The sequence below is a fragment of the Lepidochelys kempii genome, chromosome 6 (assembly GCF_965140265.1).
Source record: "Lepidochelys kempii isolate rLepKem1 chromosome 6, rLepKem1.hap2, whole genome shotgun sequence".
NCBI classification, from domain to species: Eukaryota; Metazoa; Chordata; order Testudines; family Cheloniidae; genus Lepidochelys; species Lepidochelys kempii.
In genome coordinates this window covers 68732535-68756797 of record NC_133261.1, presented here as the reverse complement: position 1 = coordinate 68756797, position 24263 = coordinate 68732535, and the positions used below count along the sequence as shown (strand labels likewise).

Here is a 24263-nt window from a genome sequence, read left to right as displayed (position 1 = left end):
TCCTGAAGATGCGAGCGTCATGCACCTTTCCCGGCCATCCCACGTTGATGTTGGTGAAACGTCCCTTGTGATCCACCAGAGCTTGCAGCACTATCGAAAAGTACCCCTTGCGGTTTATGTACTCGCCGGCTTGGTGCTCTGGTGCCAAGATAGGGATATGGGTTCCGTCTATAGCCCCACCACAGTTAGGGAATCCCATTGCAGCAAAGCCATCCACTATGACCTGCACATTTCCCAGGGTCACTACCCTTGATATCAGCAGATCTTTGATTGCGTGAGCTACTTGCATCACAGCAGCCCCCACAGTAGATTTGCCCACTCCAAATTGATTCCCAACTGACCGGTAGCTGTCTGGCGTTGCAAGCTTCCACAGGGCTATTGCCACTCGCTTCTCAACTGTGAGGGCTGCTCTCATCCTGGTATTCATGCGCTTCAGGGCAGGGGAAAGCAAGTCACAAAGTTCCATGAAAGTGCCCTTACGCATGCGAAAGTTTCGCAGCCACTGGGAATCGTCCCAGACCTGCAACACTATGCGGTCCCACCAGTCTGTGCTTGTTTCCCGAGCCCAGAATCGGCGTTCCACAGCATGAACCTGCCCCATTAGCACCATGATGCATGCATTGGCAGGGCCCATGCTTACAGAGAAATCTGTGTCCATGTCCTGATCACTCACGGGACCGTGCTGATGTCGCCTCCTCGCCCGGTATCGCATTGCCATGTTCTGGTGCTGCATATACTGCTGGATAATGCGTGTGGTGGTTGATGTGCTCCTAATTGCCAAAATGAGCTCAGCGGCCTCCATGCTTGCCTTGGTATGGCGTCCGCACAGAAAGAAGGCGCGGAACGATTGTCTGCCGTTGCTCTGACGGAGGGAGGGGCGACTGACGACACAGCTTACAGGGTTGGCTTCAGGGAGCTAAAATCAACAAAGGGTGTGCCTGTACATCAAGGAGTATTTCAGGCAGGACTGCACGGAGGGTTCCAATAAGAAATGGTGCACCAAAGTTATCGTTGTTATTGGAACAAGGAGGTTAGCCTGGCCTCTGATTGATACATGGCTAGATTAACCTCGCTGCGCCTTCTCTGTGACTGACTGCAGTGTGATCTAGACAGGGGAGGAGGAAAATGAGTCCAAAACAAATCTGGTCTATGTCTTGTTCTGACCCACTCCATCGATCCTTTACATCTTTGGCTGGCAGCAGACAAAAAAGGCGCGAAATGATTGTCTGCCCTTGCTTTCACGGGGGGAGGGAGGGTGGGAACGGGGTCCTGACGATATGAACCCAGAACCACCCGCGACAATGTTTTAGCCCCATCAGGTATTGGGATATCAACCCAGAATTCCAATGGGCAGCGGAGACTGCGGGAACTGTGGGATAGCTACCCACAGTGCAACGCTCCAGAAGTCGACGCTTGCCTCGGTACTGTGGAAGCGCTCCGCCGAGTTAATGCACTTAATGCACTTAGAGCATTTTCTGTGGGGACACACACACTCGAATATATAAAACCGATTTCAAAAAAACCGACTTCTATAAATTCGACCTAATTTCGTAGTGTAGACATACCCTTAGAGACTAACCAGTTTATTAGTTTTGCATTGCTCAAAATGCCTTTCAAGAACCACTAGGGGGAGATGAAGCATCAGGTTAGGCTGTGATTAATCTGCTGAGTGCGATTCCAAGGTTGTTTGACATGTTACTATTGCCTCCTCACTTTCCTAACTTCAGGGCAAGGAAGTTATAACAAAAGTTATAATTGATCAGAGGCAATATTTGGTAATATGGAACAGTAAAGAGGAGAGATGAAATTAAACAGGGGTGTCTATGACATTAGAGATTCTGTGGACATAGCTATTTGCTGTGTATAATCCATGTTAACTTTTAACTCCACCACACCAATATATGATGTGTATATCCAGAGAAGCTAGCAGATAAATTAACCAGTTCATATACAAAGTGACACAAAAAACCTTCATGCATGCAAGTCCTGCCTTTGTTTACTCGTTTGCTTTTTCAGTATGTTTTTATTAAGGTCACTTTTTCAAGAAGAAACACCATATATGGGCCAAATTCTGCTCTCAGGTACCCTGATGTAAATCTGCAGTAATTCTTCTGAAGTCAGGATTTCCTAGCTCTCCGTGTTGGCTGTACACTATGCCCCCTCTCTCTCTGGGGATGAATTTTATATAAACATGGAAATCTGCATTGAAATTGAAAACTCCACTGATATAATGTGTGGGGGTTTTAAAACCCAACTACACATATACCATTGTAAATGCAGATAGCTCTGTTGGTTTCAGTGCAAGTTAGAGTTTGATCCTGGGAGGTGCTGAGCACCCTGACCTTCCACTGAATCCAAAAACTCAGCACCTTGCAAGACTGAGCCCTTTCTCTGGATTTACTTGGTATCACAATCTGGCCTGCAAAGCTTTTGGTCTTTCAATTGTTATAGCTTAAATTTTCAAGTTTAGGAGGCTAAAGGTAGCTATCTTAATCTATATTTAGGCAGTCAAGAAATAAGAGGTCTGATTTTTCAAATGTGCTGAACACCCACAGTCCCACTAAGATCAAACGATGCTGTGGGTGCTCAGGTTTTGTTTTTTTTTTTTGAAAATCAGACCTCTTATTTAGCTGCTTAAGTAAATATTAGGAGCCGAACTTTAGACTTCTAAATTTGAAAATATTGGTTTATCTTCAGGACTGATATTCCCAATCTTTGTAAACTCTCATACAGATAGAGATGATACTCTATGTTATTGCAAAATTATCACTATCATGTACAAACTGGTCTAGTTATATATAATTCTTTACTGTTATTAATCAACTATCTATTTAAAGGTAAATTAGAAATCCATATCTGAACACCCCAAATCTTTAAGACAAAAATTAGGATCCTGATGTGATCTTTGATGCTGATTCCTACCTCTATAATGGACTGAACCAAAATCCTGTTCTAACCACTCCCACACTTTGGATCTTTATGTAGATCGAAACTTTGTGAATTGGACCCATCTCCAGTTTACATATTTTTCCTTGTGTGTTTTAAGACTGTACCCAGTAATATTTTTAGACTAAGAGTTAAATACTTTTTAAAAGCAAGAATTTAAAGATGAAACAAATATCTCTGCATGGGATGAAATAGTTCCGTTTCGTATTAAAAGTCTTGTACAGGGGATTGAGGCTACATGGAGCCTGGATCCACCAAAACTTTGTTCCCTCCACCTGCAAAAATATTCCCCCTCAGTTTGTGCCATGAATGGTGGTCATCAGAATCACATATCTTCCTTTGGGATGTATTGTGGCATGACTCAAGAAGTTATGGGCGGCACTGTGGACCCAGAAGGATGCCCTTTGTCCTCTTCGGATCCGGTGTCTGTGGTAAATGGCCATCTTGCAGCAATCAAACAATACATTGACTCATCCCTCCTTTTTTCAAGGTCTCCTACAGTCATGGGCCCTTGCTTTTAAGGGGTCCTGCCTTATTCTACTGCCACAGTGGAATTTTTGATTAAAATCATGACCCAGTTTCAGGAATGGAATGATAGAACTAAACCTGCTCCAGTACCCTATCTCTCATCTGTTCCACAGTCGTGGCACACCACCACTTCCTGAATTGTTCTTCTGTCCTGTCTCACCTCATCCCTGCCTGGTCCCCAGTGCTAACACCCGTCTTCTCATTTAGGTCCTAGTCCAGCAATGTATTTGAGCACATACCTAACTTTAAACAAGTGACTAGTCCTGCTGACTACCCATATGCATGTGTAAATATCTCTTCTAAACTGGGACCTTATACCCTTAACTCCTATTTTTGAAAACAGTATAGTTCCTATGTTTCTCCCACATGCCTTAGAAATGCCTATAAATAAAATAAAGACCTTAGGAAAGTTGTTTAAAAATATGGTGATTTCCTCATTGGGCCATTAGTCTGTCACCCTCCCGCTTTTCACCACCTTGCAGAGCATGAAAATAACATTTTGCTGCTTGTGCAGACATGCAGGTCAGAGTTCATTTACATGCTCAGTAGTATTAGGATTCCACACAATAACCACCTATTCCACCAGCATTCTGAATACTGTGCTAGCTGAGAAAACCCAGGCGTGGGTGTCCCCAGTACCACAGCATCTATTGGAATATAACATGGTTACATTTGAATTTGGAATACAAGTGGAATTCTCATGTCCTATAAAAGTAGGGAACGAGTGACTGAGGGAAACAGCTGCATGGCTCTGGCATGGCAATTTGCATACTGACCCTTGGTGTGTAACCTCAGTGCTCCAGAAGTTGGAATCCATTTCAGGAGGTGGGCATTTATTTACCCGGGAAAAGTGTGAGCTGTTGAATTATTCCAAGTGTATAAATAGAGTGAGAGAGTCGGCTGCTTGTCTGACCCCAGTGCAGACTTAATTAGCACATGCCTTTCACCTGCAGCAAATGTAAGTACAGTAAATCCCAGGCTGTATTTTTGATTTTATCCTTCCCCCTTTTCTCAAAATGGACTTGACCAATGCATCTGTCTGGGAGAGCAACCAGGGGTGATCATGGTTGCCTGAAGGGATTAATATTACATAGAGAGAGAAAAGGCTATTAATAAAAAGTATTCAAGAAGAATGACCTGAAGGTTAGGAGATAGTGGGAAGCTACTGTAGGCCCAGTGCGGGCAGCAAAGCATACAGCTCAGTTTCATTTCTTGCTGTCATTTCTAAACGTTTGAAGAGTGGGCAAGATGCAACTGTAGGGCTTGATCCTGTAGCTATTGTGTGCAGAGAACTCCCAGAAGCTTGGCACATGTCGCAGCTGCAGCATTGGGATCCAAATGCTGGTATTTTGCAGAGAGGATGATAAAGCCCTTAAGGAGGGGACAATCTCCTTCAGGAAAACTGTGTGATAAAACAGACTATTTTGTAGTGCTCCAGCTTGCACAAAAGCAGTCATGGTATTGTCTTCATAAATATTTTTATTTACATCTAAATTGTTCTAACACCTTTGAGTCCTAGTGCCTAAGTTCTATTGTCATACACCAGAAGGGAGGAAAGGGTGTGCTGTGCATGAGTGGGACATACTTTTGCCCTTCCCTGACCCTATTACACCATCTATGCTGATTACAAAAGTGAGGGGTTAGCACTTGACCAATCCCTGGCCCCACCCCTCCAAATGGCATGCTTTTGCCCACTAAAAAGACCCTAAACTTTTGACACCCCTAATCTTTGGCCCTGAGAAATCTTAGGTGTTCTGAGGTATAATCAGAAATAGTTTGTTGGCATCTTTTCTGATTTTGAAGATGGCTGGTGCACCCTTTCAAATATAGTGGTTGAAATGCCCGCGGGTTGGCTCTGTCCTTCAGCAAAATGGAAAAGGATGAAAGCAGCCATTGAAAGGAATAAGAAGATGGAGAGCATGTTGGGGTGATGGAGATTGTGAGCCTTACGTGAAGATGGTGTGCTTGGACTATCACTTCACCCTGAAATACTGGGTGGTAACAATTCTTTTCTGTCTTGCTTGAGTGAGCCCTTTGGGACTTGGGTTACACACCTGGTATTGATACTAGTGATACTTATGGTGTTCTAGAGGAAAGAATATATGATTCTTGGTCATACCAGCAAATATCTTGACTGGAGCCACTGGAGCCTGCCTAGCCTCATAGATCCCAGGTACTATCTGTGGTATCGGGACGATACACATCTGATTCTCCTCTCCTTGATGCTGGTGTAAATCAGGAGCACTAGTATCTCCACTGAAGTCAGTGGCATTTTGCTGATGTAAAACCAGAGTGAGAGGAGAATCAGGCCCTATGTGCAGGCCTAGTATGTCCCTTACCTGGCAGCCTTACACGGAGTCACACAAGGATGCTACAACAGAGTTGTACATGTAGCCTCACAAGCAGCATGGTTAGTAGCAAAAATAGTAACTGTTCCCTGCAGCAAGCAGAGTCCCATCAGCCGCCGCCTTCACTCAAAATTACATAATAGTCTTTGAGAGGTATTTTTCAGCTCTCTTCTACTGAAGCAGTGCGGTATAATGAAGTGAGGAAATGACCAGCAGCTGAGAATACCAAAGTTCTTATACTGTTTTGACACTAAGGGCCTTGTCTTCATTAGGGAAATGTATGCAAGGTAGCCACAGAGGTACAAGTCCCTAAAGTAGACACACTGCACAGGCGTAATTGCACAACTCTGACTTAAACGAATATAATTTACACCTGGTCTATACTTAAAACCTAGGTTGACATAGCTATGTTGCTCAGGGGTGTGAAAAATTTGCACCTCTGAGCACCATTGCTATGCCATCTTAACCCCTGGTGTAGACGCAGCTATGCTGACAGAAAAATGCTTCCACCAACCTAGCTACCATCGCTCAGGGAGGTGGAGTTCCTACAGCAATAGAAAAACCCCTTCAGTTGGCGTAGGCTGCATCTACGTTATGGGCTTATGCTGACACAGCTATGGAGCTGTAGCTATGTTGCTATCGTCCGTGTCATGTAGATGTGGCCTTATCCTGGTAAATTACCAGGATAAATCCTGTGTTGCACCAGCCCAGCATGTCTATATTAGGGGTTTGCACTGGTCTAACAACACCACTGCAAATTTCCTTAATGCTAGACAGGCTCAAACTTAGACTGTGTCTACCTTTAAACTGCTACAGCTGGCTGAAAAATAGAAAAAGAATTTTGTGAAATTTGTTGGAAGTTGATTCAATTTTGCAGGATTTGAGACAAAACATTTATTTCAAAAATGTTCCAGAATATCTTTTTTGGGAAATAATTTTTTTTAATCCCTCTTCCTCCTCTCTTTGACAATAAAAGGCAAAGCAAAAATATTAATAATGTCCAGGTGTCCTTCACCCCACACTTTTTCATTTGTTTTTGACAAAAATGTATTTTTTGATTGGATAGTTTTTTGGAAAAATTTAGACTAGCTGTAGCAGAACGTGAAGCTAGTAATATTTCCGTCCTATATATACTACAAAAATAAACATTTTGGACCACAGTATAACATGGCTGTTTTCCTTGCTTGTGTTAACGGAAAAAAAATAATAAACAAGCGGCAGACTGGAAAAAAAATGGTGGTGTTTTCTCAAGCTCTGCCCACGACCTAAGGCTTCAACCGCCATCACTTCCACCCACTCATGATGCCAAATGAAATATCAGTCTCAACAAATTGAGCATGTCTTCATAACATCTTCATCATCACTCTCCTTTCTTATATGCAGTGTTATTGATGCTTATTTCAGAGTTAACACCCCATTGAGATGAAAGGGCCAATTTATACTTCTGAGAGCTATTGTTTAAACCTGCTTGCACATTCAGACCATGTCTATGCTACAGGGACTATAGCTGCATAGCTGGTGCTGTAACTACACCAGCATAACCATGTAGCATAGATGCAGACTGGAGCAACAAGAAGGGTTTTTTCCCAGTGTGGCAGGCAATTCACCTCCTTGAGCAGTGATAGTTAGGTTTATGGAAGCATTCTTACATTTACCTAGCTGTGTCTACACTGGGGGTTAGGTTGGCATAGCTGTGGCACTCAGGGGTGTGGGTTTTTCGCACTTGTGAGAGCCATAGCTATGTTGACCTAAGTTTTAAGTGTAGGTCAGGTCTCAGAATTTATCTTCACAAACACAAGGGCTAAATAACTTATTTAAAAATTAAATAATAATAATAATTAATAATACCCGGCTTTAAATAGAGCTTTTCAGCAGTAGATCTCAAAGTGCTTCACAGAGGTGGTCAGTAAATTTACCAGGATCCTATGACTGCAGAGGTGTTAAGGGGGTCACTCTACCTTGAAAGGTCCATTGCAATATGTGCGCTCTGCTTATGCTAAACAATCTGTTCCACCTTGCATGTTGCTGTGACACTGAAAGTACCTTTCCCAGACCTGAAGAAGAGTTCTGTGTGGCTCAAAAGCTTGTCTCTCTCGCCAACAGAATTTGGTTCAATATCACCTCAACCACCTTGTCTCTCTACCAAGGGTAAAGCATGGTTACCTAACATGGTTATGAAATGTACTTTTCTATTCACACAGGCAAACGGAAGTCATGTTATAATATTCTTGGGCCACAACCATGTTTAAAAAGAGTTACAGCTGCATATAGGTAGTGTCTCAGGCTCCACCTACATCACAGTTGTAATTAGACTTGTCAGAATTTAATTTGTATCTTTTATCATATCAATGGATAATATCGATGTTTATTTCTAAGCATTTTTTATTTGTATTGTTTTACATTTTCACAATTATGGGGAAAGGATGGGGGGGTTAGATGATAATTATTTAATGACAGTAGGTGTTGAGATTCAAAAAGTTAAAGCTTTATAACCCTTAACACAGAAATTGTCAACAGCACATGTCAAAATATTCAAAGTACATATCTCAGAGGGGTGATATGAAGATTTATTAGTTAATGCTGAAGATGGAAAGCACAAGGTATTATAATCTGATAGTACTACACCACTCCATTTACTACTGTAAAGTTTCTGTGTTCTTATAGGACAGTTTGGAATAATTTAGTTTTCCCAAGTGTGACTCTTTGCATATCTTATTCGTAAAGGTGTTCCTACCAATCATTTATAAAAATACCTCAACTTTAGCAAGGCATGCTGAATACACCAGTGGCCAGGCTAAGAGGGGCATTCAATGCATTATTAAAGTGGAGATAGACCTGAACCAGAACCGGAGATCTGAGCCATCCCTCCTCTCCCCAGGCTTTGGGAAACTTCAGCCTGAGATCTGAATTCAGATGTGAACTTTGCAGCACTTTCTCAGCTTTATTTGAACAACCCATTTTTAAACTAAAGGGACCTAAATCTGATCCTCCTGGGGTGGATGTAAATCAGGAGTAACTAAGTTGGAGAACCAGTGGGGTGATATTGGCATAAAACTATGTGAGATTAGAATCAGGCCTCATGTGTGTTGAATAAATCTTGCTAGACTACAGGCATTCAACACATGTTGTTACAATGGAGGGAATTTTGCCTTTTAAAGAAAAGATTGCAGGTCACCTTTTGAGAATGTGACTCCTGAAGTAGTAAAGAATGAATCCTTGGTGCTGATTATACTTCATCCATGCAGCTTTGCAGTTACCCTTGTTCTGCTGACTATATAAGATTTGGGTGATGTGTTTGTAGAGGGTGTTGAGTCTGGAACTTTGACACTCTGATATCTTTCTCTCTTTGAGTTAACTGAACTACTGGTGGAGATCAAAGAAAATGGGGAGGAGGACTGACAAGGAACAGTGCATGCAAGATGTCTGCAGAGCTTTAAATAAATAAAAAGGGGTTAAGATCCTCAATCAGTTACAGAATATCTGTAGACATGGGGCCCTGTTTTGCAAACACAGAGCTGCACCTAAAGTTGAGAACTTCCATGCATGGAGCACTCTTACAGGCTTAGGTCCTTACAAAGCACTGTCCATATCAAATCCACATATTACAAATATAATTGTGTGCTACTGATCACACCTTAGATTGTTACAGCTGAAATAATGTTTTAGCTCTAGTAGCTTTTTTCCATTTTTATCTATTAGTTTGCCTTTTGCATTTTCTTCAGCCTGAAAAATTAAACAGGCAGGTCAGTTTCACTTCAGTTTCTAGTTGACTTCACTTTCCAGTTCTCAAGCAGTTGTCTTTATGTTCCCAACTTTGCTGGGGAGCATATAAGTAAAAATCTCAACAAACTCCATTAAAACTCAAAAAAGAGAGAAAAATAAGGAATCTATTTCAAAAGGGTGAAACTCACCCATGATGCACTGCACTCCCAGAAAAAAGTAGGCCCTGCATATACGCGGTGCAGGGTGATCAGGAGCCCATGTGTCCCCTACGCTACACAGAAAGGAGCACTGCACTGGCCCCATGGAGACCAGTGCAGAGAAGTCTGAAATGGGGGTAGGTCAGAGGAGTAGTCACAGGAGTCAATAGTCCAGTGGCTGCTACGGCCCCATCACCTATGCAACCGGTATGGAGGACCTACAGCTGCTGTTCTGCGGCAGGGGTGGGACGTGTTGCTCATCAGCCCTGATTTGAAGGGGTGGGTTTCTCCTCTTCAAGCCCTTCACATTCCGTCCACATAGAACCTGAATACTCAGGCTTTGTAGTGGGTAGAACAAGATTTTATTAAAAAAAACAATGCAACAAACCCAACCTGCTCCTCCCACCCCTGCATCACCACCAAGTTTTGCTGAGGGTCTTGTGCAGCATGCATGAGTTTTACCCTACACAAATAGATTCATTATTTTTTTCTCTCTTTCTTAAGTTTTAATGCAGTTTGTTTAGGTTTTTATTTGTTCCCTGTACTGCTGGGGAGCATATACCTATCTACTTTATAACATTAAATATTTTAAAAGCATTTCCATCTTCTAGCAATCTCCCTGCTGTGATTTAGGTGGCTTTGAGTGATGTCATCAGCTCTTAAGTGGGGATCATAGAACCCTGAATTCAGGACTTGGTGGGTTAATAAATGAGAAAATGTGTGTATTTTGGTCTTGATTCTCCACTGACACTGCAAATCGGCAGTAACAACTGATCAGTGGAGTCACACTGGTATAAAACCAATGTTCGTGAGAGAAGACTGGGTCCCAAAAATTTCATTCACATGTAATCAGTTAATGATGAAGGTTGTGTGTGTGCTAATGGGAATAAAATTGGAATCCATGATAGTGTGATGTAAAGGTTTTATGAGCATGAGTTTGTGGTAGTCACATTACTCACACGAAGTGAAGCCACAAGTAAATTGTTTAGGTCATTTCAAACACAGGTCTATAAAACCTATCTCCCACACCATGCCATCATGTATTTTTATGACATTACACGTTACTAGACAATCTATTTTAGAAATGTTTTAGAGTTAAAAAATTATTGATACAATTTTTATATCCTGCCAGTAAAGCTTGATGCCTTAGTTACTATGGGCCAGATTCTCCATTTCTCTGGTATTGCAAAGTTGCCCTCAAGCTGCATACAGAGATCCTTGAGTGGCATAACACTACTGTAGTTACTCCTATGCCACGCCCTTCTTCTGACCATTGGCATATGGCAGCGGTGGCCAAATGTACTGACTCTCTGAGCTGCACAAAACAATCTTTAGAAGTTCGCAAGCTGGGGCACACCTGCCGGGGCTTGGGGCTTCAGCCCTGCAGCAGGTTGGTGGAGCTAGGTGATTCTGCCCTGCGGGGACGGGGTCTCAGGGCTTCAGCCCCATCTGTTGCGCCTGCTGAGGCTCGGGACTTCCGCCCCGTGGGAGGCACCTGCCAGGTCTCGGAACTCCACCCCAGTAGGAAGGAGGGTCTCGGGGCTTCAGCCCCGTGGGTCGCGCCTGCTGAGCCTTGGGGCTTCAGCCCTGCAAGAGGCACCTGCTGGGGCTTGGGGCTCCAGCTCAGTCGGAAGGGAGGTCTTGGGGCTTCATCCCTGCAGAGTGCACCTGTTGGGGCTTCAGCCCCATTCCTGGGAAACCCTGAGTCCTGGCAAGTGTGCCCTGTGTGGGTGAAGCCCTGACACCTGGTGGGCAGAAGCCCCATGCCCCACCACCCTGCTGCAGGGCAGAAGCCCCCTAAGTCTGATAGGTGGAGAATGGGGGGCTCTGCAAGCTGCACTTTAATTGTAAAAGAGCCGCGGCTTGGCTACCCCTTGCAGATGGGGAATGGTAGGGGAAAAGAGGGTGCATCAAGGGTTTTTCTTATGCCCAGATGATGGTTGGCTGCTGTAACAGCCCAGATGGTTGGGATTGATGGCAGCTAGTATAAATTAGAGGCTGGGACTGGCCTAGCATCTGAATGGCCTAAGGATCAGGGGAGCACCAAGATAGTTTCAAACTTTGCAACTTCTTCCCTACCCAGCGTCACCAAGAGCTTATTGCCCACAGGTCATGCGCCCATGAGTCCAACTGTACAGGGCCCAAAGAGACTCATTAAACTTCTAAAGATGACCTAAACTAGCTTTTGTATACTTTAAAAATGTCATCATTTACAGTACACTATCATAGGACTTACCATTGTTTGGAGTGAGTGTTGGTGTCTCCCCTTCCCAGTGGCATCAATCTCCAACTTCTACCACTGCAGGGCTAGGAGATATTGGGCTTATTTTCTTTTATATAGAGAAAAATTGTCTGTTGTCCATCCTGGGCCTCAGGCCAACACATTAAATATATTAAAATTAGGTTAAAACTAGAAGAAGAATCAAAATAGATCAATATATTCCTCATATCTGTAGGATGGGTGGCTGTAGGTTTGGAAGCAAAGTTGTAACTTTGTGGGAGGAAGTACTACATTTTGGGAAGAGAAAGACAAAACATTTCTTGAGCAGGTTTGTTTAACTCAGTGGTTCTCAACCAGGTGTATGCGTATCCCTGGGGTATGTAGAGGTCTTCAAGGGGTACATTAACTCATCTAGATATTTGCCTAGTTTTACAACAGGCTACATAAAGCACTCGCGAAGTTGGTACAAACTAAAATTTCATACAGTGACTTGTTTATGCTGCTCTATATACTATACACTGAAATGTAAGTACAATATTTATATTCCAGTTGATTTATTTTATAATAATATGGTAAAAATAAGAAAGTAAGCAAATTTTCAGTTATAGTGTGCTGTGTCACTTTTTTGTATTTTTATGTCTGATTTTAAAAGCAAATCTTTTTTAAAAGAGATATAACTTGGGGGTACGCAAGACAAATCAGAATCCTGAAAGGGGTACAGTAATCTGGAAAGGTTGAGAGACATTTTAAGTAAAATAACAGCTGTCTGAAGTTGCTCAGGGACTGGGAATGTTACAATAAATTCTGCGGAGATGGATTAGGGAGCACAATACAACTGAGGCAGTGAAAGGACACAATAAGTTCTTTATGCACATAGCTTTGCAATTTATCCCATGGTTATAAAATGTCTCATGGTGCTGCAGTTTACCACATGGTGCTGCAGTTTACCTTCATGCATCTGGTACCCAGTGTTCCCTCTACTTTTTCCCGTGTATGTGCAGAATGAATTTTGTTATGTGCACCAATATGGAGGTGATGTATGACACATCACCTCCATATTGGTGCACATAACAAAATTCATGTGTTGGGGGTGGGGCTAAGGGGTTTGGAATATGGGAGGGGGCTCACGGCTGGGTTAGAGGTTTGGAGTGCAGAAAGTGTGGGGAAAGGACTCCGGCTGGGGTGTAGGCTCTGGGGTGGGGCTGAGGATGAGGGGCTCAGGGCTTTGGCAGAGGGTTGGGGTGCAGGGTGTGGACTCCAGCTGGGGGTGCGGGCTCTGGAGTGGGGCCAGGGATGACGAGTTTGGGGTGCAGGCTTCCCCAGGGCTACAGAAGGGAGAGCAGACTCCCACCAGCTCTCTCTCCGTGCAGCAACACCTGGGCTGGCGGGAAGAGGTGCCTCTCCCTCCTGTGGCGCTTAATAGGACTGTTGCGCGGCCGTGTGGCGTAGAGGGAATTTAGTGGTACGCATCGGTTTATAAAAATAAATGTTATATAACCAAATCTATGCCCATCTAGTGATAATTGTGACCTTTCTGTGTGGCAGTTCATGGCCAGTAAGAATTTTTCTGTGGCAGTGGAGATAGAACCAATATTCTCCTATCATTTGACCTAAAGGAGAATGTCTGTCAGCAAGATAAAGACTATGACACACAGTTAAGCAGTTCTGATGCCCTCTAGCATAGGTCATTGGCACCTGAACATGTTATTCTGTTCATTTCTCCCTTTCTCTCATGGAGTATGTCACCCATGCGTTTACAAAAAGTTTGCAGTTGACTTTTTCTGTGGCCAACAGGAAAGTGTCAAACATGAGGATCCTAAGTCACATCCAGTGCCACCTGGGCCATTATTATATTAAATACTATTATAAGAAGCTTTGGCCTCTTTGGCCCCTTTCTTAATTCAGCCCTCTGTTCCAGAAGTGCTGCTGTCTCAAACCTCTTTTGACACCCGAACAGATCACAAAACACTGATACTTCCAACTGTCTGGGTTCTGAATGATTGAAATCAAAGGGCCACGATCCTTATTCTCCTCTCCCTTATACTGGCTTTACACCAGTATAATTTAATTGACTTCACTTGAGTTTCTCTAGATATTTATTGGTGTGACGAGAGAAGAATCAGGCCTATGTTTCCTTATTAGTGGTTAGGGGATGCCTGAAGGAAGGGAGATCTTTGAGAGGTAGAGAAATGTTGTAAGGCAAAGCCTGCACTAATATCAAACAGGAAGAAACTTCTTAGGTCTGAGTCTGAACTTGATTATACTAGATTAACGCTAGTGTAACTTCACTGATTTCAGTGGAGTTACTTCTGATTTACAGTGGTGTGAGATCAGAATTAGCCACGTCTCGAGCGTCACCTCATGCTGGATAATTCATTTGCAAACTCTTTTAATTAGTCACAGGTAAACTCTGACTTCCTGGAGTTGGTGCCTCTCCCAGAAATGGACTCTTAACTACAGCTGTATCTGTTCCAGAACTCTTGACTCCAAGTTCCTCTGCTACCATGCAAGTAGGTGTCATATGAAACATAGGTTAAAATCCTTCCCCCTCCCTCTCTCCATGCTGAAAGATCAAAGGCCCAGGTCTCAACATGCTAGACAAGACAATCACTTCAGAAGTTGCTTTGTGGGAAAAACAGAAAACAGGCAGGCAGGCAGTTTGGCCACTGTGCATTATGTAACCAGTGCACTGGCTGCAGGAGCTGGATGACTGACATTGAGAAATTCCTAGGGGAGGGGGAGAGGGTGCTGCCCTGGAGTCACTGTAAGCGCCAGCAGTTCCAAGCAACCTGAAGGGGAAAGTGGCTTTCGGTAAAAGGAAACAAATTGGGAATAATAACAATAAAGCTGGAAAATCTGCTGCAGTACCAAATGTCAGTACACATGTCATTTATTTTCCTGATGAAATGGCATGCATCCAACCCTTGCACATGAACAAGGGGGCATGCCATTTGGGAAATGAAAGGCAGCCACAGCAATACAAAAAGACAATGTATTTTCCCTCATTCCTTTCTCTCGATTTCTTGACATTAAAAGCCAGATAACTCCAAAGAGTCTTGTGCTCCTCATCCTAGATCCCTAAATCTAGTTCGGTATGGTGACAGCCCCTTGGATGTGTTACTGCCCCTTTAAGACCTGCTCTCTTCCAGTTCCACAGAAAGGGAGTGACCTCTGGGCTTTGACAGCTCCCCTAATAACTAGTCCAGCCCAGGCTCCGCCCACAGCGCCGGATTGGGCAGCGGGCCGGTATCCCATCCTCTGATTGGCTGGGCGCTTCCCCTAAGCGAACCTTTAGAACTCCGAGACACAATATTCTGTTACATTGTAGCAAAATGGCGACTGTCATTCACAACCCCCTGAAAGCGTAAGTAGGAATCAAAAATGTACATATTCCGCGTGGTTTAAATATGAAAAAAGGCGCCTTTCCGATACGGCTGCCTGCCTGAGCCCGGTGCCTCCAGCCTCCCAGCTGATCTCTCCTCCCTCCCTCTTTCCTTTCTGAGCTCCTCTCTTTTTGTGCAACACACACAGACGTCTTGCGCTGAAATTAACAAGAAGAAATTGTTACATTTGTGTTGTGATTAATTGGCTGGCCGGGAGGAAGAGAGATTTGAGTTCTGAAGGGGAGGATGGCAGCGGGGTTTCTTGCAGCTCTTGGGGCTGCGTGGATCTTGGAACGAGCAAGATCCTGCAGGACCCCTGAGGGGGGGCTCGCACTTGACAGAGTCCCGAGCCTGACGTCCTGGCAGGCTCCCCGGCTACCAACCCCGTGTCCAAGGGAGAGGGATCAGTCCTGGGAATCGGGGGCATAATTATCGGTTTTGCAGTGCTCCGACAGCAATTCGGAGTTTTCTTTTGCAAACCTTCTTGGAGTTGGGATGACTTGAAGAGGGGGAAAGAATCAGCCCCAGCGTTTGCTGGCTCTGTAGCAAAGGGGGTTGCACCGCTCGTTTCCTAGCAGGGCAGCAGGGCAGCAGGGGCATTGCAATTACACTTCGGTTTGTGTGCGAGGAAGAGAGAAGCCGGACTTGCGTGAAATGAATGACTCGGGGTCACTGATGGTTGATTTTTAGGCAGGAAGTCTAGAGAGCTCTTTGCGTACGGGAGGTTTTCGCTTTTAAAAGTAGCAACGAGAGTTGATTGTGTTTCCATCTTTGGATGGACACACTGATTACCGAAATCTGCCCGGATGTAAGGGCAGAATTTGGCCAACTGTTTGCGAGGCGATATAGGAAGAGAGGAAGGGGGCAGGTGCCTCTGCTACAGAAATGTGCTGGGTTCTCCGGTCTTGAATTAAGGCAGATGTAAGAGGGGCACACAGTCATCTTTCGCTGGATCAGGTCCCTCATTTCCTCATGCTCCGCTGCACACACCGTTAATCCCGCAAGGCAGTAGGAAGAGTGGGATTTGGCACCGTATGTGGGGAGAGAAGGGGCTGTCTCAACCTTTTAAAATGACTTCTGTGCTAGGGGGCAGCTCTTGCTAATAATGCAAGATGCTCATAATGCAAGAAAGCAGAGTACCTGGTGGAGACACTTCATCTGTACTTTCTAGTCACACCGAGTGGGCGCTTTTATCCGTTTGAGTTTTTAGAGATGTAATGCAGACTTTGAGCTGTGTCCTTTCAATTAAACTCGCTCCGATTGGAGTTGGAAAAATACTTGGAGTTTTTTTTCCCAGGGATTCCTGCTGCTGTCTCTGTGCTGTGCAGCAATCTAGAGGGAAGGAAAGCTTTACACTGGGAGGGGGCACACAGCTGGCATATTTACATCACTCTTTCTCCATCTTGGCATCAAACGTTTTCTTACATTAAATATTCTTTCATTTAGCAAATTGTAAAAAATCTGTTGAGAAGGGGGAAATGCCGTTAGAACAGTGTTATCAAAGGAGTAGATGTCTTTTGGAAAAAAAGAAGACCACCCCCGGTGAATATATATGGATTATACAATGTTCCACCAATCAGCGTGCATATTTTATAGTTGTCCCAGTGAGAACAACTTATTAACATTCTCTCCACACCCCCCCCCCCGCATTCTGCTGCTTTAATCATTTTATTTTTCAATTTAAAAAATAAATATGTTAGATCCTTCATTGTTGCCAATTTAACTGCATGGAAACAATATAGGTAACTATACAATAGGTTTTGTTATATGTGTAGAGAGACAAGGTGGGGGGAAGTAATATCTTTTATTGGACCAACTTCTGTCCTGCTTGTGTGTTGTGTGAAATGCGGTGTATATTTGTGTGACTATGTAAATATTAATAACAAAGGAGGTTGCTTTTCTTTCGGGAAAGTCGTTCGTTTGGTGTTGGAAGGTGAGCTTCCCAGGCATCCGATCAGTCTCGTGTCGCGTGGCGCCGGATGGTGTGTGTGCGCGGAGAGCGAAGGGAAGCTTGAGTCTACTCTTGCTTACATGGGTGCAAATGAGGAGTAACTCCACATGGTGGTAAGCCCGTGTGAGAGTGTCGAGGACGGGAGAAGAGGGGAGGGGATCTGAACGTGGGCTAGCCCTTTCTGAACGACGTTATGATGTATTGTGTTAGCGGTTCACTTTTTGTAATTGTGGTACATGTACCATTCACACCTGTGATTTATATCTCCGTACTAAATCCTGCCTCGTTTGTACTTATAGTTAAATTCTTTCGAAGCCCAGTCCTGTTCCCAGTGAAGTCAATGGGAGCAGGAGCAGGTCTGTTATAATTAGCCCCCTATTCCTCCCCCTCCCTCTGGGGTGAGAAGAGAGGAAACAATAGACCTCAAGTGCAGGGTTTGCTTTTCTCTGTGAGCCTTTTAAAGTACCAATGCTGGGTAGGGGAAACAGGACTGTTACTGGCTGGCTGACACCATCTGTCTTTTTTTTTTTTTGGAACAACTTGTTTAATAAAACATTCTATTTCCATTTATTCTTACAACTTGCTGATCAGGAAACAATACACAAGTAAATAAATTATGCAAGGGATAAATTAGGACAAAAGCATTAAGACACATAATGGGGGGCGAGGGGGGGGGGAGGGAAGGATGCATTGCACAGTGTTTTATCCTCATGTGTCCTTCCTGACAATGAAAGGGAGCTGAATGACATTTGCATTTCCTCTGTCTGCGTTTTGATTGTGTCTCAAAAAAAAAGAAAAAAGACACGCCCCCTAGAGAAACTGGCCATATAAAGGTTTCGCTCTGATGGGGGACAATGTAGATCCTATATAGATTGAAATACTAGCTCAGGTATTGTGAAATGCCCTGTGTGTTTTTGTTTATTTATGTATGTATGTAGAATATTCTTTTCGCTCCAGTATATAGACACTTACATTGCTCTGTTTATACTATACTAGTTCTCATGGGATAATATTTTCCAGTGTACCTGAATATCTGGTGTAAATACATGACATTGCATAGCTCAGAGCTGGGTCCCTTTATAATGACCAGTGACTCTTTACATTACCATTGCCTCTTTCTCTGTCTACTCTCCTTTTTCCATTGCTTGATCACTTTGGATGTCTCCATCTCTTCTCTGTCCTCCTCTCCTCTATTTGCTTCTCTGATCCAATCAACCTGACATGACTCCCATTGTTTCTGCCATTTAACACCTTGTTGTTTGCCAACATGGTGCTACAGGCAGAAATATTGCAGGTCTGAGTTCATCAGATCATAAAGAGAAGGCAGCAGGTGTCTGGATAAACACATTGTCCTGGCTCAACAAAACAGTCATATTCAGAAGCCATCAGTGGATAGTGGTGTGTTTTAAATTCAGGTTTTTTTAAGCAGCCTTCTGTTGTGTGTCTATATCTCTCTATATTTTTTCCTATCTCATTCTCTGCTTTTAAGGCACACATCTTATTCTAATAGATATGAGATGCATGGATGTATGGAAGGCAGAAATATTGTAGAATAACACTTTAAATCACTTAAAATGTCATTCAGCTGTCTCAATGTGCTTTACAAACACTAACAATTAAACTCACAACACCTCTGTGAAGTACTGTTATCTCCATTGTACAGAAGGGTAAACTGAGGCAAAGTGCGCTTAAGAAACTTCCCAAGTTCACACAGCAAGTCTGTGCTAGAGCTAGAGCTCAGAAAACTTGACTTCCATTCCTTTGTGTTCTCTCCACATTCTGATGTACATATGGTGCCATAATGTATTTAATGTAATTAAGATCTTGTCATTTAAAAAGTCTTATTCAGAAGCAGAGCTGATTTTTTTTCTCCACTATCTTTACTCCAACAGCTGAATTTTATTTCAGATGATCAATTAAACACATTAACTGGTGCATATGTTAACTGAGCTGCTGCCTTTTTTTGCTTGAGACTTGCTCACGCTGTAATTCTGGATCTGTATCTCCCAAAGAGCAGTGATTTCCTTTGGATAGCATGGACTCAGAATAGCAATGCCAATGCAAACTCTCCCCTTCCACTGCCCACCTCAAGACCTAGAGAGCCTACCACTGGGATGACGGGGTAGTTCAGTTTCTGTTGTTGGGGATAATTCATTTGCCCGCTGAGGATATTCTTATAATGGATTTTGTGATATGGAAACTTGTTAGTGAGGAAGTGATCTGGAATCACAAACCTATTTCATACAGGCCACAGAACAGCTCTTGGATGACAATTACTTTTGGTCACTTACGACTTTGGATTGAATTCAACTTGTGACTGAGAGCTGAAGGGCTCTGTATCCCATTATCATTCCTTGAATCAACCCAAAATTGTGATTCAGTGCGGATGAGGTCCAATTTCTTGCATGTTGTTGCATAGCCATCTGGTTGCTAGTTTTAAATATTAAAATGAAAGCATAGTGTACAGTGCTCCTTTCAGCAAGTGTTAACCATACGAAAGGCTGGACAGTTGGATGGAAAGTTCATGCTTCAGTTTTTACAAGTTAAATGAAGGTGATTTGAATGGGGCTGGGGAAGGCAGAATCGCATTTTGATGGCAAGGTGGTTGTGTTCATAAAATCACTTGATCAAAATTTCTAAGAGTCTTGTGTGGCTTCTGTCGTGTTTGAAGTCAGTTAAAAACAGAAACAGGCCCAAGTGTGACGTCTTTCAGGCTGAAGCTGCCATTCTCGCTGCAATGCTTTCTGCCATACCGCAGCTCTGGCCTTCTGATAACATGATAGATGAATGTAGCTGCGATGTGTATGGGGAAACATGGGAATAAAAATAAAGTGAGTTAGAGGATAAAAAAAAAAGCCCTGATATGAAAACCCAAGGATATGCTGGGTTAATGTGGGAGACCTGATAAATGATAGAGTTATGGCATTTTCTTTGGTTGCATGAGTGACTTGTGCACGATTACTTGTTGTAGTGCTTTTGTAATTTGTTTTGCTGGCATTCCAGTCTTTCACAGTCCATCAGGTTGTATGGATGGATGGAGCTGGCATCATAAAATTATCACTGAAAAAAGCTTTTTAAAGCCTGTTACTTGTGGTGTTCATGCATTTGAAAACAATGGGTGATATGGGAGGTAGAGTGGGTAAGAGGAGCTAATGCCCTGGACTTGTTGGGTGTGAGAAAATGTCAGAGTTAGGGGTTCATTTTCAGAGTGCACTTACTGGAGTACTTGCGCTCGGGGGGGCAATGATCTTCATTTTCATTGTGCTAGGTGCCAGGGCTGTGATCGCCTTCTGCAATCTGTCAGCAATGCCTGGGTACATGGTGGTACCACCAGACAGCACGGTGTGGGCGTACAGGTCTTTACGGATAGCCACATCGCACTTCATGATGGAGTTGAAGGTAGTTTCATGGATGCCACAGGATTCCATACCCCAGAAAGATGGCTGGAAGAGGGCTTCTGGGCACCTGAACCTCTTATTGCCAATGGTGATCACCTGACCATCAGGGAGCTCATAGCTCTTCTCCAGGGAAGAGCTAGAGGCAGTGGTGGCCATCTCCTGTTCGAAGTCCAGGGCAACGTAGCACAGCTTTTCCTTGATGTCACGCATGATTTCCCTTTCGGCTGCGGTGGAGTAGATCCACAACAACTGTTAAATGGGCTTAAAATGATAAAAGTTTACTATAGCCTATACAATGACCCAGAAGACTAAGGAGAACGGCATTCTGTCTTCACTCTGAGCCCTGGTTAGCAGCAACAACAGTAATGTATCTAATTTCCCATGTGTGGTGTTGAAAATATATGCTCCCCAACCTTAAAATCCAGTGAGCGTTGTATTCTGAGGTTGCTTTCAAATTAACGTTTTGTCCATCTTGCAAATCTGGCCTCTGCAATTAATGACAATTGGCTGTCCCAGGGGAAGGCAGAAATGATATAGCTTCAGGCTTCTCTCAGCAGGAAATAAACTGCCTTAGGATAGCCCCATCTCACACCAATTGCTGGGAATGTTTTTTTTTTATTCACTTAGGTTCAGCTCTGACTATTTGCCTAATAAATCTGTTTTATCAGGCTTGATCCTTATTCTGTGCTCATCACCCTGGTATCTGAATGTCTGTATGTGCAGTTGCCTTGGGCAAGAAGCAACTCTGTATTTTAGGGGCTTGAAGGGTCTTTCTGAGAGAAACCTCTGATCTGAAAAGACTTGTCTGAGTGAAACTCACCACTGTGCAAAGAATCAGCACAGGGCCTATACAACCCTCAAGGCTTATTCTGAAGACTTAAGTAGGACTTTACCGATGTATTAGCTTGTTACACCGAGGTGAATTTTGCGCTGTATGGACAATCAGGCTTTCAGTTTTATTAAAGGGTCACTGTCAACTTAGTTTATGCTCTACATTTAGGTTTTATTTTTTGGAAAAGGATATTACAAAACAGAATATGAAAAAAATATAATAAGGCAACTTCCTTTTTACAAAACTTTTCAGTAATATTTTCCTTTTTAATTATCTTTGGATTTAAACTTTTTCCTGCAGTTTATGAACCTAACCCAAGAGCAATGGGCTATTAAGAACCAGAAACTCATTCTACTAAAGAAGTGAAACTGATCAGTCTAATTTCACTGTCTCAGCTGAGTGACATGTAATAAGCAAACAAACAGCATTCTCATTTAACTTTAATAACCTAAAATGGTTAGAAACACAGGTAAGTTAAGAAAAAATGGTTTATTTCCTGACAACCCTGTTTTAACCACAGATTCCCAGCATATGCCACAAGGACGAAGAATATAGTGAATTGAGGGCTGCTGGCAGATATCCTCCCTGCGACCCCCATTTCCTCCACTATGGGAATAACAGGAGGATGTTAGTATGCTTCTCAATTTTCACTCTACCTGCCTGAACCGGGTGTGGTCAGTGAGTTGCAGCTGTAGCCACATGGAAGCTTTTGCTGCCACTGGAGCACTGACTGGAGGAGGCTTTCCCAGGGCGTGATTGGAACAGCAACAGCACGGCAGGGAAGTGATCCTGATGACTCTGCACTGGGTGGCTGAGATCAGCAGGGTGTGCCTGCCAAATCCCAAGTCATTGATTTCTCTTTCTGCTGGGCAGTAGCCATAGAAAGTCACCCTCCCCCCACCCAGGTGCTGATGGGGACTCTGGGTTCAACACCATTATTCTTCTGGTGGGGAAGGGTGGGATGTGTTTGTCTGTCTTGCAATGGAGTGGCCACATGGTTTGCAAGACCCCGTGAAAGACGATACTGGGACAAAACTGATCCAGCTCAATTTAGCTTGTTTACACATAGATTCATAGATACTAAGATCAGAAGGGACCATTATGATCATCTAGTCTGACCTCCTGCACAATGCAGGCCACAGAATCTCACACACCCACTCCTGCAAAAAACCTCTCGCCTATGTCTGAGCTATTGAAGTCCTCAAATCGTGGTTTAAAGACTTCAAGGAGCAGAGAATCCTCCAGCAAGTGACCCGTGCCCGCATGTGACAGAGGAAGGTGAAAAAATTCCAGGGCCTCTTCCAATCTGCCCTGGAGGAAAATTCCTTCCCGACCCCAAATATGGCGATCAGCTAAACCCTGAGCATATGGGTATGATTCACCAGCGAGATACTACAGAAAACTCTTTCCTGGGTAACTCAGATCCCACCCCATCTAACATCCCATCACAGGCCATTAGGCCTGTTTACCATGAATATTTAATTACCAAAATCATGTTATCCCATCATACCATCTCCTCCATAAACTTATCGAGTTTAATCTTAAAGCCAGATAGATCTTTTGCCCCTACTGCTTCCCTTGGAAGGCTATTCCAAAACTTCACTCCTCTGATGGTTAGAAACCTTTGTCTAATTTCAAGTCTAAACTTCCTGGTGGCCAGTTTATATCCATTTGTTCTTGTGTCCACATTGGTACTGAGCTTAAATAATTCCTCTCCCCCTCCGGTATTTATCCCTCTGATAAATTTATAGAGAGCAATCCTATCTCCCCTCAACCTTCTTTTAGTTAGGCTAAACAAGCCAAGCTCCTTGAGTCTCCTTTCATAAGACAAGTTTTCCATTCCTCGGATCATCCTAGTAGCCCTTCTCTGTACCTGTTCCAGTTTGAATTCATCCTTCTTAAACATGGGAGACCAGAACTGCACACAATATTCCAGGTGAGGTGTCACCAGTGCGTTGTATAACGGTACTAAAATCTCCTTATACCTACTGGAAATACCTCGCCTGATGCATCCCAAGACCGCATTAGCTTTTTTCACGGCCATATCACATTGGCGGCTCATAGTCATCCTATGATCAACCAATACTCCAAGGTCCTTTTCCTCCTCCTTTACTTCTAATTGATGCGTCCCCAGCTTATAACTAAAATTCTTGTTATTAATCCCTAAATGCCTAACCTTACACTTCTCACTATTAAATTTCATCCTATTACTATTACTCCAGTTTACAAGGTCATCCAGATCCTCCTGTATGATATTCCGGTCCTTCTCTAAATTGGCAATACCTCCCAGCTTTGTATCATCCGCAAACTTTATTAGCACACTCCCACTTTTTGTGCCGAGGTCAGTAATAAAAAGATTAAATAAGATTGGTCTCAAAACTGATCTTTGAGGAACTCCACTGGTAACCTCCCTCCAGCCTGCAGTTCACCTTTCAGTAGGACCCGTTGTAGTCTCCCCTTTAACCAATTCCTTATCCACCTTTCAATTTTCATATTGATCCCCATCTTTTCCAATTTAACTAATAATTCCCCATGTGGCACGGTATCAAACGCCTTACTGAAATCTAGGTAAATTAGATCCACTGTGTTTCCTTTGTCTAAAAAATCTGTTACTTTCTCAAAGAAGGAGATCAGGTTGGTTTGGCACGACCTACCTTTTGTAAAACCATGTTGTATTTTGTCCCATTTACCATTGACTTCAATGTTCTTAACTACTTTCTCCTTCAAAATTTTTTC

At 43.3% G+C, this 24263-nt stretch overlaps 1 protein-coding gene across 7 annotated transcripts in view; it reads left to right on the top strand.

Annotated features, from left to right (window-relative positions):
* The first annotated feature begins 15223 nt into the window (after positions 1 to 15223).
* The window catches only part of DPF3 (double PHD fingers 3), a 221720-nt gene continuing 212680 nt past the window's right edge, over positions 15224 to 24263 (top strand). For all 7 annotated transcript variants that reach the window (XR_012159436.1, XR_012159434.1, XR_012159439.1 and 4 more), the window contains exon 1: positions 15224 to 15327. Coding sequence is in view for 1 of the 7 variants with exons in the window: in XM_073348533.1 (XP_073204634.1) it covers positions 15296 to 15327 (32 nt within the window). In the remaining 6 variants the exon portion in view is untranslated. The remainder of the gene's footprint in view (positions 15328 to 24263) is intronic.